The 16,207-nt window shown below is 33.0% G+C and overlaps 1 protein-coding gene across 3 annotated transcripts in view; it reads right to left on the reverse strand.

The window, feature by feature from the left end:
- Gprk1 (G protein-coupled receptor kinase 1) overlaps window positions 1-10,060 on the reverse strand; it is a 368,709-nt gene extending 358,649 nt beyond the window's left edge. For 2 of the 3 annotated variants that reach the window (XM_085822051.1, XM_085822049.1), the window contains exon 1: window positions 9,654-10,060. In XM_085822051.1, the coding sequence (XP_085678177.1) occupies window positions 9,654-9,766 (113 nt within the window). In that variant the 5' untranslated portion in view covers window positions 9,767-10,060. The remainder of the gene's footprint in view (window positions 1-9,653) is intronic. The other variant, XM_085822052.1, reaches the window with a different exon arrangement.
- Between the last annotated feature and the right edge of the window lie 6,147 nt (window positions 10,061-16,207).

Below are 16,207 nucleotides of genomic sequence, written 5' to 3' on the forward strand. Positions count from 1 at the left end.
AACTAAAGAACTTTTCTCTTATAAAATTTTCAAAAGGATAAGTTGAAAATAAATATACTGCTTTCTCAGTAGAAGACATATACACACTTTTCATGGGTCTTATTATAAAATTTTGCACATAAGTTGTAAAATCAGAGTTTTATGTTTTCAATTGTAATATGACAATTTTTTTAACACAGGTAAATGCAAAAATAAAGTCCACATCTTATTATAAACGAAAAATATTTCTTAAAGAAAATGATGTAGAAAGCTTAAAAAATATATGCTAGTTAATTTAGCAAAAAGTGTCAGTACATAGATTTTGCTAGCTAAAACAGTTTTATTTTACACTGCCCATTTATGACTTGACTCTTTGTAGATAAGAAAGGATTTCTGGTTATTGTAGCTGTATGCTGATGCAGCTATAAATGATTAAGGTAAAAATGGTTAAAAACTCCATTCAACTTAGTAAAACTAATCAATATTAAAGATTAAGTTATATTCTGTATGAAAAGAGAAGGAAATGACTTTTCTAGTTTTTAATCAGAGATCTTACACATTAAACATTATTATTGCTAAAAACATTTTAAAAACGAAAAAAATAAGAAATTGATGATTTGAAACAACTTAAAGCCTATTTATAGATATAAAAACATTAAAAGGCAATATTCCAAAGCCTTGAAATATCCAACAACAGATTAAGTGGTATATTAAATCTCATCTGCAACTTCTGTTGAATTAAGGCTGCATCATATTATAGTTACAATATAATGCACAAAAGTAATTTTTGAAAGTTACAATTAATAACTTTTTTCATTGTTAGGCAAAATCTCTCTGAATTTTTTCCTTTTGAGTCTCACACACCTTTTGAGTCTCGTATACAAAGTTTCACATACAATTAATTAAACCCAAGTCTTAGATACAATAATAAGATAATAGAAACAATAATTTTACAATAACAGATCTTAGATAATTTTAAGGTAAATTAATTTTACCATCATATTAATATTCACATTTAAGCAGAGTTAAAAACAAACATTGATAAATAAAACGATATTTTCAAATAAATTGAATAAAATAAATTTTATAGCACAATAGAAGGTTGTCAGCTTCTATACTTCGCGACAAGCTAACCTGAGAACACATACAAGGCTAGAATGACCTTTTCACATCTTTTTCACCCTGTTCTTCAAGTTATCCATACACAGTAAACTGCCCGCAGATATTCAATTCCTCCAATTTGCTACACATTTGGCGACTTCTTGCCAAATGCAGCATATTTAGATAACAATCTTTTTATGTAAAGAAGCTGCAGTTGAAATTGATAATTTATCATAGTGTGAAATGTAGGGAATGTTATTCATTATCTTAATTTATGTGAAATATTTCACTATTATCTAAACGTGATGAATATTAATTTAATGATATTTAAAACTTGAAACCGGAAGAGCTAACAATGTATTTTTTGCAGTTTGGGTCAAATTCCCCTCCCCCCCCAAATGACCGTTCGCTTAGTTAAAAGTAAAATACAGTCAAAAGTTGTTAATACGGACTCGTCGGGACTTCGGCGATTCCGGATTATCGATTTTTCCGGATTATAGATCATCAGTTTAAACCTGGTAAGATGGTATGCAGAAATTATAAAATTAAAAATATGAAACCGTAATTTATGAAATAAAGGACAATTATGATCTAAAGGGTATCAAAATTTATATATATAAAAAAAAAAAAAAAAAAAAAAAGCTTAATATTTATTTGTTTACTTTATTAAACATTTCTTTCAATGTAAGTTGTTTAAGTTGCTTCGTTTTATGTGATAATACTTTCTCTTTAATTCTATAAACAGACATAATTTCTTGTTCAGTTACAAAGTTCCGCTGTTCAAGTCCTATAATTGCTGTGTCGAGAATACCGACTAACTTTCAATCAAAATTTTTTCATTTTCAATAACCTCTGTGGCACTTTCTTCACTATCGGAAGGAAATTATAATGACGAGGAATTTGATTTAAATCATATCAAAGACGGAGTACATCGAAATGAAATACTACATTTAGTAAGGAATTATACGAAAAATAAAATATAAACATCTGCCCTGAAGATAAGGTTAGTGCTGACAGAACTTCCAATTCATTGTGCGCAGGGAAGTCCCCCCCCCCCCGCAGAGCAGTGTGAAATTGATAAACAGATTTTGGAATGGTTAAAGAAACAAAAGATATGCCTTTATACATTTTTTTTTGCAGTAATTCCACTTTTTGTTTAATGGACTTTGAAACATACTTTCGCTTTGTAGATCCTTTACATATTAGTAAATAACGTATTTGACTACATATAAGACGAACTTTTTTCCTAAATTTGGTATCAAAAAAAGTTACCTGCATCTTATACGTGAAGGACACAGGTTAACTTTCAATACTGAATGCCATTTTTAGCCTGGATAAAGGTCTAGACACACATAACTTTTTCTACATCTACATGTGTGTGGCCTTCTAAATAAGGGTGTGTCTTATATGCCAGTGCATCTTATATGCCGTCAAATATGGTATATATCGGAAATTCTATTTGACATAATCGAAAGTTCAAGCTTACTTTTATAAAATTGCTCTAACAGTCTGCAAAAAATAATAAGCCGAATCCAATTCGAAGATTAAGGAACAACGCAATCTGCAACATTAACTGAATTAGATAATTTTAGCTTAGCTTATACCGCCCGTTACACATTAAACGCGCATGTGTAAACGTATTATGTGCATGTGTACACGCATAAACTTTCTGCGTCAACTCGACACATGCGCAGAAAGTTTGTAGCTTTGAGGTCCGGATTATGGGTATCCGAATTAACGACTTTTGACTGTATATAAATTTGGAAAATCTGGTAGTAAGTTATTTTCTTTTAATTTTTAAGAGTTCATGCGGCTTGTTGCTACCAAAACAGTGAACGAAGGGAAAATTTTTATTTTTTTTTAAAGACGTTAATTTAATTTAAATTTGCGATTGTTTAAAAAACTCTGACAATATTTTATAGCAGACATTATGAAAATTATATCATGTATTAATTGTCTCCTAAGACACACGCATTTCCAGTCAGTCTCAGAAAATCACCCTCCTACAGTACGTTTTATCCTATCTTACTGATTATTGTTTAAAATAAAAAATAAAATGAATAAAAAGACTGGAAATTGAGATTTTCAGATTGCTGTCTACTAAAGAGCTTACCATTAAAAATTTGAAGGTATTAAAAAAATATTAAAGCTTTAAAATTGTGAAACAAACATAATTAAGAATCAAATGATCTCATACCAATTAATTAATCATATACCAATTAATTCCACTAATCAATTAAAATTATAACATTAGAAATGTCTTATATTAGTAAGCACAAATATTCATAATAACTAAAAAAGTATTTAAAAAATTAAATTCTTAAGAAATGCATTTATTGCTTTTAAAACATTTACCGTATTAAACAACAGTTTGCTTATGACTGCTTAAGTTAGGCAAAAAACCGCACATTTCCTTTGAGATATAAACACAACAAGCATATCATATGAAAAAATCTGGTTATTCCTTTCCTTAGATGGAATCATCTGCAAGTCAAGCGCATTAATGATAGAGTTGCTTAAACCGTGAAACACTGGTAGTATAACTTTTTTGTTTCTAATGGCTTTTGTAAGTTCTGAACTGCATAGGAGTTCCTCAGTGTGTTGTATTAAAAAAGTCCTTTACCCTTATAAATTCCCCACGAAGCCATCTCTTCCTTTAAACAGAAACCCTTGTTACCTCTACTATAGTTTATTTAATTTATCAGTACTTCCATGTTGGTTAGGTTAGGTGATCTGAATATAGCAAAACACACAAGAGATATCCGACTAAGGGATGAGATGCATTTTGTGGAGGACTTTCTAAAGGAAACAAGCTCGTATTCACATTACACATTGGAAAACACCCAAACCAACCATGAATATAGCCCGTTTGCTTGCACTCAAATAATTCAGCGATTTAACCACTCGGCTGCCTTTTTTTTGGCCTTGAAAACGGCTGTTGTATTTTTAATTTGTGGCATTGGAAAGGGCTTTTTTTTATTTTCACTGAGGTATTCAATCCCACAAAGATTATAACAAGTACAATAGCGTTATCATATTTATCAGGAAAATGCCCTCCCGTAATTGAAAAAAACATTCATTACGATAATCTTAGTGGTACTGTTTATTCAGATTTATGAGGTTTCTCCAGCTTTATGAGGTTGAAAATTTTGCAGTTTCGCCAATAATGCCAAAAAAAAAGGGATGTCTTCCTGCTGGTCATTGAATGATTGACGCGATTTAGCAAATTTTTTAACAAAAAGCTGGACGCAACGTAATCTATCGTTTCACACATTTTTTCCTTCCGTTCTCTCTGTTCAACAGTATTCATATATCACATCGTAAATTTTACAATATTACTTCTCGAAATGGTAGAACTATATTCTACGGTGGACGCATACACTTTCTACTATATCCAGTGTTCCCAACTTAGGTTAACCTGAAGTATAGTGCAAAAGTTCATGAATATTATTATTTTGAATATAACTACAGTTAGCAACACACTAAGATACTTCCTCAACGAATTGGCCACACATTAATCTTTAGTGATATTTCATATTTGCATGTTTAATTTTGGGCAATTAAGTTTGACAGTTTTGGTGTCAAAGCATGGCAGCTGCTTTAATATAAAGTGCCCATACGAACAACATAAAAATAGGGTATTCAGTAGATAAAATCAGTCATATTTAACACACAAAAATATTAGATCCTTCATGAGGAAAAGTTGCATTAATTTTTATCCTTTTTTGAAGAACTTTTAAAAAATTATCAATTTTTTTTAATATCAATGTGATACTTTCAGCTTTCTAAAAATAAAAGCAGTATAATAAACAAAACATGACAATAGCATAATGTAATTACTGTATATGAATTATTTTATATTTTTCATTATTATATATTGTAAGTTTACACTTCAACTAACATAATAACAGTTCTTCTCTATTATGCTATATATAATTATACATAATTAATAAAAAATCTTCATTCTCCAAACGGAACACAATTCTTAATCGACTCCATTACCAATATAAGTATATGATTAAATTAAGTTAGATATTTATTTAGAGGAAGGAACAGAAATAAGAAAGAAAAAAAAAAAAAAAATATCCCTTAAAAGAAATGGGTGGCATCACAGAGAACTTTCTATAGGAGCCCATTAAAAAGTCAAGATTTCTTGGCTTAAGTGCAGAATCACCCTCTTATTTGTTTGGTGCTTTTTACAAGAGTAAGAAGAATTGGATTTTTGTCATTTTTTTTTACTTTTTAAGTGAAAATAGGTCAATGTGTACATGGATAAAGTCAAGAGTGTGCGCAATGCCATTTTTGCGCAATTCTGGGATGTTTTCTTAAGTGAAAATAGGTCAACGTGTACATGGATACCAAGTATGTGCAATTCTTAAAAACGCGCCAAGCAGTGGCCGATTCTGCACTTTCCCCGATTTCTCCCCCTCCTTGTGAAAGAAATTAAAATTATGCATGGCTGACCCCCCCCTGCACCAGTTCATTTTGATAAAAATGAAATTAAGCATAAGATAAATTCCCAAAAGGATACTCAAGGCTGATTTAAATACAGAATCAAGGACTATCAAAGACTTAATTTAACCTGAAGGACTTAGGAAAATTCATTCAATGCTAGAAACTAATTCCATATCTACCTTTTCAGAAAAGAGGACAATTTAAATAAATACAGATGAACTTCTCAATAAACTAAAGCAATTACCTGTTCAGTTATTAAACACAGCTGACACTAGCTGTGTTTTAGTTATTAAAACAGCTACTAATAACACTGTCTCATCACCTTTCTGTCTTTTATTACATTGAAAAAATATTTTTTTAAATCCTACCACTCAATAATATACCATTCAACATAAGAGAATCTATTACACATATCTCATTGTAAAAACTACCTCATGAAACTTTGAAAATTCTGAAGTTTCTCAAATATAAAAAAGATACTTTTCTGTTTTTGGAACCATATTCAAAAAGGTATCTATTTATAAACATGTATATATGATGTATTTCTGTACATGTGTGTATACACACACATACATACATATTTCTAAATCCAGTCCCGAATACAGAAAAGTACCATAAAAAAGTAAATTAAAAATGTTTCGGTTGATCTTTACATTATGGTAACTTGGCGATTTTTTGGCGAAAATTTGGCAACCAACTCTCCTACAGCAACCCTCTATTTTTTTTTCCCCGCCGCCATTTTGTCTTCACTAAGTAAAGACATGTTTCTTTTCTTTTTATCTACTGAACACTTCTTCCAACAATCTAGTAGCCGAATTACACTTATGCTAGAAATTTTATCAAACAAAACTGCTTAATCATGACAAATATTCACTGCAAAATTCGGAAAAAGTGCACAATACCATACTCCTTACGCGTTTTTCAAAATAACACATACACATAAACCATGTACACGGCGACATATTTTTACTTAAAAAAACATCCCAGAATTGCACAAAAATGGCATTGTGCACACTCTTCACTATATCCATGTACACTGCTTTTTTCTCATAAATTAGAAAAATTTCACGAAAATACATGACAATTTTCTCAATCTTTAAACCCGGTAAAAAGAACATATATGAAATTACCTGATTGCGAAAAAGTATTTACCCTTTCCAAATATGAACATTTCCACATATAAAATAAATAAAATATCCAAAAACTTTTACCTCTAAATCCTCTATTACATTATACACGTCACCAACGAATTCATACCGCAAGCATTACAAATACTTAGTATCAAATATTTAAATTATTTCCATGCACGTTTACTTCAACTTAAACATGTACTAAATTCCTACAAACATAAAATTCACAAAATAAGTATCATTTAATTAAAATATCACTAAACCATGTACACGTCGACTTATTTTTACTTAAAAAAAACATCCCAGAATAGCACAAAAATGGCATTGCGCACACTCTTCACTATATCCATGTACACTGCTTTTTTCTCATAAATTAGAAAAATTTTACGAAAATACATGACAATTTTCTCAATCTTTAAACCCGGTAAAAAGAACATATATGAAATTACCTGATCGCGAAAAAGTAATGAACATTTCCACATGTAAAATAAATAAAATATCCAAAAACTTTTACCTCTAAATCATCTATTACATTATACACGTCACCAACGAATTCATACCGCAACCATTACAAATACTTAGTGTCAGATATTTAAATTATTTCCATGCACGTTTACTTCAACTAAAACGTATACCAAATTCCTACAAACATAAAATTCACAAAACAACTATCATTTAATTAAAATATAATTAAATTCAAAAACACTACTTAAAATATAAATGAGCACATACATTATAATACATTATAATACATACATAAATACCCATTTCGAATTCACTTTAGTTACGGCCATGGGATCCAAAAATTCACGAACACTGTTTCACACAACACAGAATAAAGCCAAATACAAAATTTCCAGATTTTTTCCCGATTTCCCCCCTTTTCCGATTAAAGAACCGTAATTCGTCCATTAATATCACATGACATATCCCATGATCTCTCATTTCCCTCACACAAAATAATGCGTAATCGGAACTGAGTACTGCTCACATTATTACCAAAGTCCCAGGTAGTAACCTTTATCGCCTCCAAAATGTCGCCAAACTACCAGTTACCATATTGTAAAGATCAACCAATGTTTCCATTCAAAAAGAAACAATTGACTGCTAGTATGACACTGCTGTATCAATGTCATTTAAAATGCATAATTTGAATTAACAATCATACCAGACTTTAGAAATTTCTCTTATCTTGCATTCAAATATTTAATTTATGTTTAATATGAGCGACTTGATATAAAGTCACGAAAACAATTTCATTACGATACTTTACATTTATCAAGTTATATAGATATTTAACTTGTTCTTAACATTTTATGAAAAGTTTAGGTTTAATCCTAGTAGGGATTTGGCCACTTTATGATGAGCAGTGAACGGGACATATACGATGAGTAGTTAAACGAGTGATTTTGGTGTTGGCACTAATTTTCAAAATCGCGCCAAGGCTGCACCGTATACTAGGATTTTACCAAAGTTTAAAATGAAAGTTAGTACTGTTTATATTTTCAATACTAAAATGAACAAATAGTTTTGTTTCAGCATCTTGGAATGAATATAAAATTTTGAATGTGAATGGACATATACAAAATTACCCTAAGCAAAATACTTCCTGATCACTAAATAATCATTTGCAGATAAGAAAGGTACATAAATAGAATATTTTATATCATTCCTGAACAAGAAGTACTTTAAGCGGCTACTTTTGCTACAATAGAAATAAGAATCCTTCAAATTTCATACAGCAGAAAAATCAAAATAATGGCATTTAAATTCTGTCCAGGTTTAGCAACCTGATAGTGTATATGTTAAAGCATGAATGCTGGGAAAATGTTAATTAGTTGGTGTTGGTGGTGTATTTAATTATGGCAAAGCACACGAGGGCTATCTGCCTAAAGGGAGGGATGCCTTTCGTGGAGGACTCTCTAAGGGAAACTGGCTCGTATACACGTTACACATGGGGAAAACCACGAAAACGCCCATGCAGCCAGCCCGTTCACGGGATTCGAACCTCAGACCGAAGTACCAGTGTTCAGCGTCTTTACCGCTCGGCCGCTGGTGGGCAAATGTTAATTAGTAAGGCCAAGTCAATATGTTCGAGACACTTCTAAGGGTTATAGAATGAAAGAAACTGTTTTAAGAAACTGAGTAGCTGAAAAGTTTAACAACATGGAAGTTCCTGGTAACATTTTGTTGTTCAGTTTATTTTCTTTAGAATAACAAACCCCAATTAGTATAAACACACCTCATGAAAATATTACAGTATTTCTATCATTACTACATCTCATGAAAATATTAATGTATTTCTATCACTATTAGTAAAAAAAAAAAAAAAAAAAAAATACTCAAGACAAGTTATCTTAGATGCAAAATGAATTAACACCTTGCAAAACAAATTGCGTATGAAAAGCAAATACTAACGTATGATGTTTTCATAAATAGGAATATCAATATTTTAAGGTGCCTTTAAACACAGACAATTTTAAAATACTTTGATTTTTCAAATTTAATGTAAACATACAATGAAATTTTGAAAATTCAGATTTGGAAGACGAATTTTCGAAATGGAGTAAAAGAGCAGTCAACATCTTCGTAAACCCAATGTACTCTACAACCGGTCTAAAACTGACAAAGAAGATTTTTGACCTCTCAACACCAAAAAAGTAAATCTAGGAAACATCTGTACATTTTAAGAGACTTTGAATTTAAGTTCAGTGTTAAGAACGATATTAATAAACAAACAGATCAACTTGTGCCGCGCTAAGTAGCATTAGGTCAAATCATTGCGGTACACTCTATATGGCAATTTAGCTTCATAGAGAAATTTGACCTAATTGTTTCCGGCATTTACGGTTAATCAGATCTTCGATTTGAAATAAATATTATTTAATATTATTAGAAATTAAAGCAACCAATTAGAAGGCATGTTACACTCGGTACCAACCCTCCATTTAAAAGGCCTGGCATAATGCTTTTTCATTTGGCACATACCTCGGATCCGGTAGAATTATTTTCTTACTGGCTCTAGCAGCTGGAGTTGATTTACTTTTTTCCATAGCCATAAGATAGCTCACATCTGCTAGTACTGCCTCCAAGTCCGCCATTTTGACTGTGGATAGGCTTAGTTCTATAAACACAATTGCAAATGTAGAATTTGAAAGCCTATCCTTTGGCTACAACGTTACGATTAAGTGCATCACGTTTTGTTAGAGCGCACTGCACCAGTCCAATTATAAGTGTGAGAAATCCAAGTACGACAGCGAAATTTACTGTTTTTTGACTCCATTAATATTGCTGGAGTTTCTCACATAAGGATTTCATAATCCAGCATTACTATGCCGGAATATTGCTCTAAACGCACATAGGGAGTGCTAACGAAAGAGTTAACAGCTTGTTTATGTCATGACCTGCCCTCTCCCGGATGATGCAGACGACTGAAACAGAAACTGAAAAACAAGGGAAGATATTTTCAGATATCTATGAAATGAGCCACGCAGAGTCCAATTTCTGAACAAAGCAAATTTTCCAAAAATATGTACTTTTCGTGAAATTTAGAAATCATAAACATTTGGAACCACACTGAAATTTGTAAAATGCTTTACTTTAAGTTTAAGACATTCTAGTCTCGGAATTTTCTATTCGTGACCAGAATTTATTATTGTAGTATATTAAATAGACGACCTTAATTGACTCATTCACGCAAAACTGACTCTGCGGTTTTACCACCCGCGGCTACATCTTATAACGACACTGAACTTGACACCCCCCTTTTTTCGCCGCCGCTAGTGCAGACCTCACTCTCTTTCATCCGCCTCCCACACTCCTTTCACCCTTCTCTTTTTCCCCCTCCCGATCTTTATCAGAAGTCGAGTAAAAAGATGTTTCTACATCTTGACACTCAAGAATAAAATACGATCTGTGTGTGTATCTGTGTATTAAATAGACGCTAATAAAAAAAACTCACATTATAAAAGTAAGCAATACATAAGTCTTAGACTAATTAATGTAATCATCAAAATAATGGATTTAGTAATGTAACACTTCAAATTTTGTAATCTGTAAATGATAACGGATTCGTAGAAGTTAAACAGATCATACTTCAGAATTTAAGTTATTTAAGAATCCTGAATCATAATTTAGAATTCTAGATTATATTTAAAAATAATTGTGACAAGCAAAACTTTGTCTTCTCCTTTACTCCGTTTTCTCTTCTGAGATCGCTTTCACGACCAGAATTCATTATGTCATGTGCCCTAGGACTTGAATTCATGAACCGGCAACGTTGCTTTTCGCAATAGTTCGGTATTCTGAGTTTAAAAAAAAACCAGCTTTTTGTTAAATTTTTATAATGTCTTTAGACATGAGTCATGGTCTATTTTCAGAAAGGGTTAGACATAATTCATAGACAAAAAGGGTAGGTAGTTAATTTTTATAATGTCTTTAGACATTATAAAAATTAAACAAAAAGTTTTTTTTTTTTTTTTTAAACTGAGAATTTTTTGTCTGAGCTTTGAGAATTCTTCCCAATCGACTCGATTACCAAAACAAGACATAGCAAAATTCTTTCTAGAAGCAATTTTCACTTATCTATTCAAACCACTCGAGTTTCGACTACAGATCAGTCTGTGCTATGCATTCAACCTGGATACACATGCTTCTCCCTCCTGAAAAGAGCTTTTTTTTTCCTGAGCTCTGAGAAATTTTTCCCAGCCAACTCAATCGCTGAAATGGATAAAAATGAACTTTCTCATGGAACTATTGGACAACTCCTCAACGATGTTGTCGGAAGGGACGTAATGGGAATCATTCTCCCTTTTTTACCTATTCACAAATAATCACGAGAGGAGTGGGCTTCCAATATCAAATGCACCGCACTTCACTTACAGAGTTCCGTGAAAAGTTATTGTGGGTTCTGAATTCTTTTTCTGTGTGCTGTTTCTCAAAGGCCAACAGGATGGAATAAATCTTCAACCAATCCGATTGGCTTGCATGATGGCTGCCCAAAACATTTCATTCTCTAACCTTCAACAATTCAGTTTGAAAAAGACATGACGATTTGAGTAAGGCTGAAGGAGGGACCTCAAACAGACAACAGGCAAGACATATCTTCTTTCAGAAATTTAGAAAAATATTTTATTAGAAAATGATCTAGCTTTGTCTCTTTCTATAAGATTTTTAATTTTTTAATAATACTGTAAAGTTCATTCTCGAGTCATCTCATTGACCGGGAAGCATATTTCACAAGTGCACATCTGTTTAGCCACCGAGGGAGTGGCTTCTAGGATGGACCAATGGGAATCCAGTCGAATTTCTGTCATGTCACCTGACCTTTCGCGTGCTTTAAAATTTGAGAAAATGGTTGAAAATATTCTGCTACGCAGTTTTCTGTACAAAATAATTAAAGCATCGTCGAGTTCTTCTGAAATTTTGCATTGCAAAGTTAGATCAAATAAAAGCAATTGGAATCCGGAAACGAAATTGGGAAGATTTCACTACCTGGTTGAAAGAATTTGAAATAAATACAAACACAATGTTGGATACTCCACAAAAATATCTATCTGAAATATTAATTAAGTGGTAAATAAGATGAAGAAAGAAATATGGGAGAAAAATATTTACACTAATTATGAACCCATGTCCATAAATTAAGGATAATGCAAAATCAGGCAAAGGAAGAGTTAGAAGCAAAACAAATTTGACTTATTTGTAAAGCTTATTTATTAAACAAAAGGTGAAGAGCAAAAAAGATGCTATATGTTTGATATTATTAAAAAAATTAGCGATTTTTTTCTGCCTGCAGCAAATTACAAAAAAAAAAACTATTTACAATAAACCAATATTACATGGTAGCTATGATTGTTAATACATTGTATGTCTCCCTGACGATGCAATACAGTCCGTACAACGCCTAGTCATGCTGAGTATCAAATTATCGATCTGATCTTGGGGGATATTACACCACTCAAAAAGCAATGCTCTCCGAAGTTCCGGTAAATATGTAGGAGAAGGTTGACGGGATGCAACTCGTCGGCCAAGCATGTTCCACACGTTTTCTACTGGATTTAAGTCCGGTGAGAATGCTGGCCAGTCCATACGGGTGATATCCTCCGATTGAAGGCATTCGCTTACGATGTTTGCACGGTGAGGACGAGCGTTGTCATCCATAAACACAAATTGTGCGCCCATGGCGCCCCGAAACAAACATACATGTTGTTCCAGAATGACGTCCTGATAGATTTGGCTTGTCATGGTTCCAATTTGAACATGCAGGTCAGTTCTAGAACCCAGAATAATTCTACCCCAAACGAGCACTCCTGCACCACCGTAACGGTGTCGTTCAATGATGTTTTCTTGCTGGTAATGGGTGCCTGGAGCTCTCCATATGAAAGTCCGGCGGGAATCAGACTGCAAGCTAAAACTGGACTCGTCGGAAAATATCCCACAAGCCCACTGTTGCGGTGTCCACAATGCATGCTCTCTACTCCAGGCTAACCGCAGGCGACAGTGAGTTGCAGTAAGTGGAACGCATCTGACAGGTCTACGAGCATATAGTCCAATCTACCCTAAGCGTCTGTACACGGTCTGCCTTGAAATTGTCGTACCAGTGGCTGAAGAGAGCTGACGAGACAGGTCTGAGGCTGTGCTCCGCCTGTTTCTTTTGGCAGTAACTGCCAAATACCGGTCCTCATTCGGCGTTGTAACTCTGGGGCGACCTGTGCTGTAACGTCTACTCACATTACCATCATCTTGGAATCGGTGCCAAAGCCTGGAAATGACGCTGTGGGCAATTCCAAGTTCGTCTGATACTTCCAGTTGGGTACGCCCACATTCCAGACGGCCGATAATTCTATCACATAAAAAGTCATCCAAATGCGTCCTTTGTGTCATAAGTATTCGCTTATTGCACTGAAATGCTTATAAAGCACCTGCGAACAATTTTACTTCGTTGCCTGTATTTCTTATATATCACTCTCTTACACTCTCGTCATTGTGACGTACCATCGGTGTCATCTGGTTACTTCCTGAAATTTGCATATGATTCTTGAAGATGTGTGTAGTGATTTTACAGGTGATATATTTATTTTAGAGTTCGATTTCCGCGTGACTCCGAATTATCTTTAATTTATGGACATGAGTGTATATGTAAATAGAAGACAGCACATTTTTTTGCAGTCTATATGAAAAAGATGTCCTATGATATAACAGCCCACGCAGAATTTTATACAAAGTGAGATTTACTAATTTGCATTCGTATACATTTAATGTGTTAAATTTCACATTTAATAATTGCTCACTCTTAAATGTACTGTTTACACAAGAAATACTCATCAAACAGAATGAATTTATCTTATTCACAATGAACTTATCTTATTCACATGTAACTTTTAATGTTAACAATGGATATAATCAGATTAAGCACAATATGTATTCTGAATCTTACACTTTAAAAAACAAAATGCACTGAAATAAGAAAACACTAGATTCATTGCAACACTTCCAGTCCCTCTCAGCTCATAAAACGAAAGCACTACGAGATTTTCTATTATTACGCCATACATTTATAACTGTAAAACAAACGCAATTTAAAACATAAACAACATACGCTCATATGCACGAAGATTTAGCGTCACAAGAGCAATAGAAGTTCATTGGTCCATTTTCGAAGCCCCTCCCTCAGTGGCTACGTTGATGTGCACTTGTGAAATATGCTACCGGGAAAATGTTTCTCAGATTCCTTAAAATAATATCTAAAAGGGAGTGTGTTTAGAAGGGTGTTCATTTTGAAATTTAGCTGGAAAGCTATTCTTAATAATGTTAAAAAATATCCCTGACTCTCGTGGCATGTCTTTCATAATTTGTTAACCTCAAGAGTGTTGTCTGTCATGGAAACTGAAATTTATATCACGGTCTGTCTCCCACACGTCAACGGTATGGTTTGAGGTGAAAATTGAAAACCCGGTATGAAAAATCTCTTACTGACTTCACTTCTGAAGAAGGTGTGTGATAGACGGATTCCGTCATGGGAAAAAAAAATTGGAAGATGTCTTTAAACATAACATAATGGCATCTCCTTTCAAATGTTGAAGGATTTTCTTGAACTATGTTAAAATCCTGATCCATCCAAAGCACTGATGGGAAATTCTGATAAATGGATGGATGATAAAATTTCGCTAGAACCTGATAAACGGTTGCTGATGAAATCCAAACTAGAAGTAACACGTTTTCAAATGGGAAATATTTTCCTATAAACTGAGGGAGTATTTCTAGTCTGTGAGACGCAAAAAATGGAAAGAAACCCATCTTCGCAGAAGCTCTTTCTAGAAGGGTGGAGTTTGTATCCAGGTGAGGCCGCAGCACGGACTCATCTGAAACGAAACTCGAATAACTTAAATAGATAAGTGACAGTCCATTCTTAAAAAATGGGGATGTCTTGTCGATCGAGTGGGTTGGAAAAAAATCTGAGAGCTGTGACAAATATCTCTGTCTATCTAGTTTGAGAGGAGAGAGAGAAAACAAAATAATCACACAAATCTATTTTTTTTAATGAGGCGGGAAACAAAATCTCTCTTTCATTCTTTCTGCAATGCCTATTTCATACTATACATATAAAAGTCATATTTACGAGAGGTGTTACCTAAAACGTATAGTGAAACACAGGAATCATGTCTGGTATAACAATAACTATAGGAACTGACATTTATTTTCAATAGTCTCTTGCATCTTACAATACTTTACGCGGAAATGTTTAAAAGAATATTTTGAGTAAATATTTGAAAAAGACTTACATTTCATGAAAACCATTTTCTATCCAGACGAAAACAGGAATACATTTCGAAAAACATGCGTATCCTAAAACTCTCGGGGTGTTCCAGTATTGACTCAAATGATATGTGTTTCCCCATCTACAATAGGTGACATCCATAAACAATTCCATTGAAATCTCCTTCTTTGACAAATTGCTTAGAAATATGAAAAGAAATATTCAGCTCGTGTAAGGTTCAGAAATTGCAAGACATTCCTAAAGAATTCCTATTGTTGAGAAAGAGCATCATGGTTCCAGATTAGGTAGAGAGAGAAGAAAACATGTTGCATCTTCGACAGCCCGCACTGTTCTGAACGGAAACGTGGAATGCTTTTATAGGAAAGAGTTGAAAGTGAAAGTAAAAACCAAATCGTATTAGCTTGGAAAAGTTCTTGGCTGTCGACTGGGAAAAAATTAAAAAATTTTTAGAGCTCAGAAAAAAAATTCTGAATTGTATTAAAAAAAAAAAAAAAAAACCCCACCTTTTGTTAATTTTTTATAATGTCTTTAGACATTATAAAAATTAACTACCTACTCTTTTTGTCTGGGAATGATGTCTCACCCTTTCTAAAAATAGATAAAAATAGACCATGTCTCATTCTTTTCTTAAAATTCTATTTGGTTTTAACTTTCAGTTCCCATTTGAATTTTGCTTTCACTTTCATTTCCTCGCTTATCTATAAAAATATTCCGCGTTCAATTCAGATCCATGCGGGCTTTTGAAGAAGTAACATGTCTCTCT

The sequence above is a fragment of the Stegodyphus dumicola genome, chromosome 8 (genome assembly GCF_044657685.1).
Source record: "Stegodyphus dumicola isolate Sdum_Otavi_A_Nest chromosome 8, ASM4465768v1".
In the NCBI taxonomy this organism is placed as follows: domain Eukaryota; kingdom Metazoa; phylum Arthropoda; class Arachnida; order Araneae; family Eresidae; genus Stegodyphus; species Stegodyphus dumicola.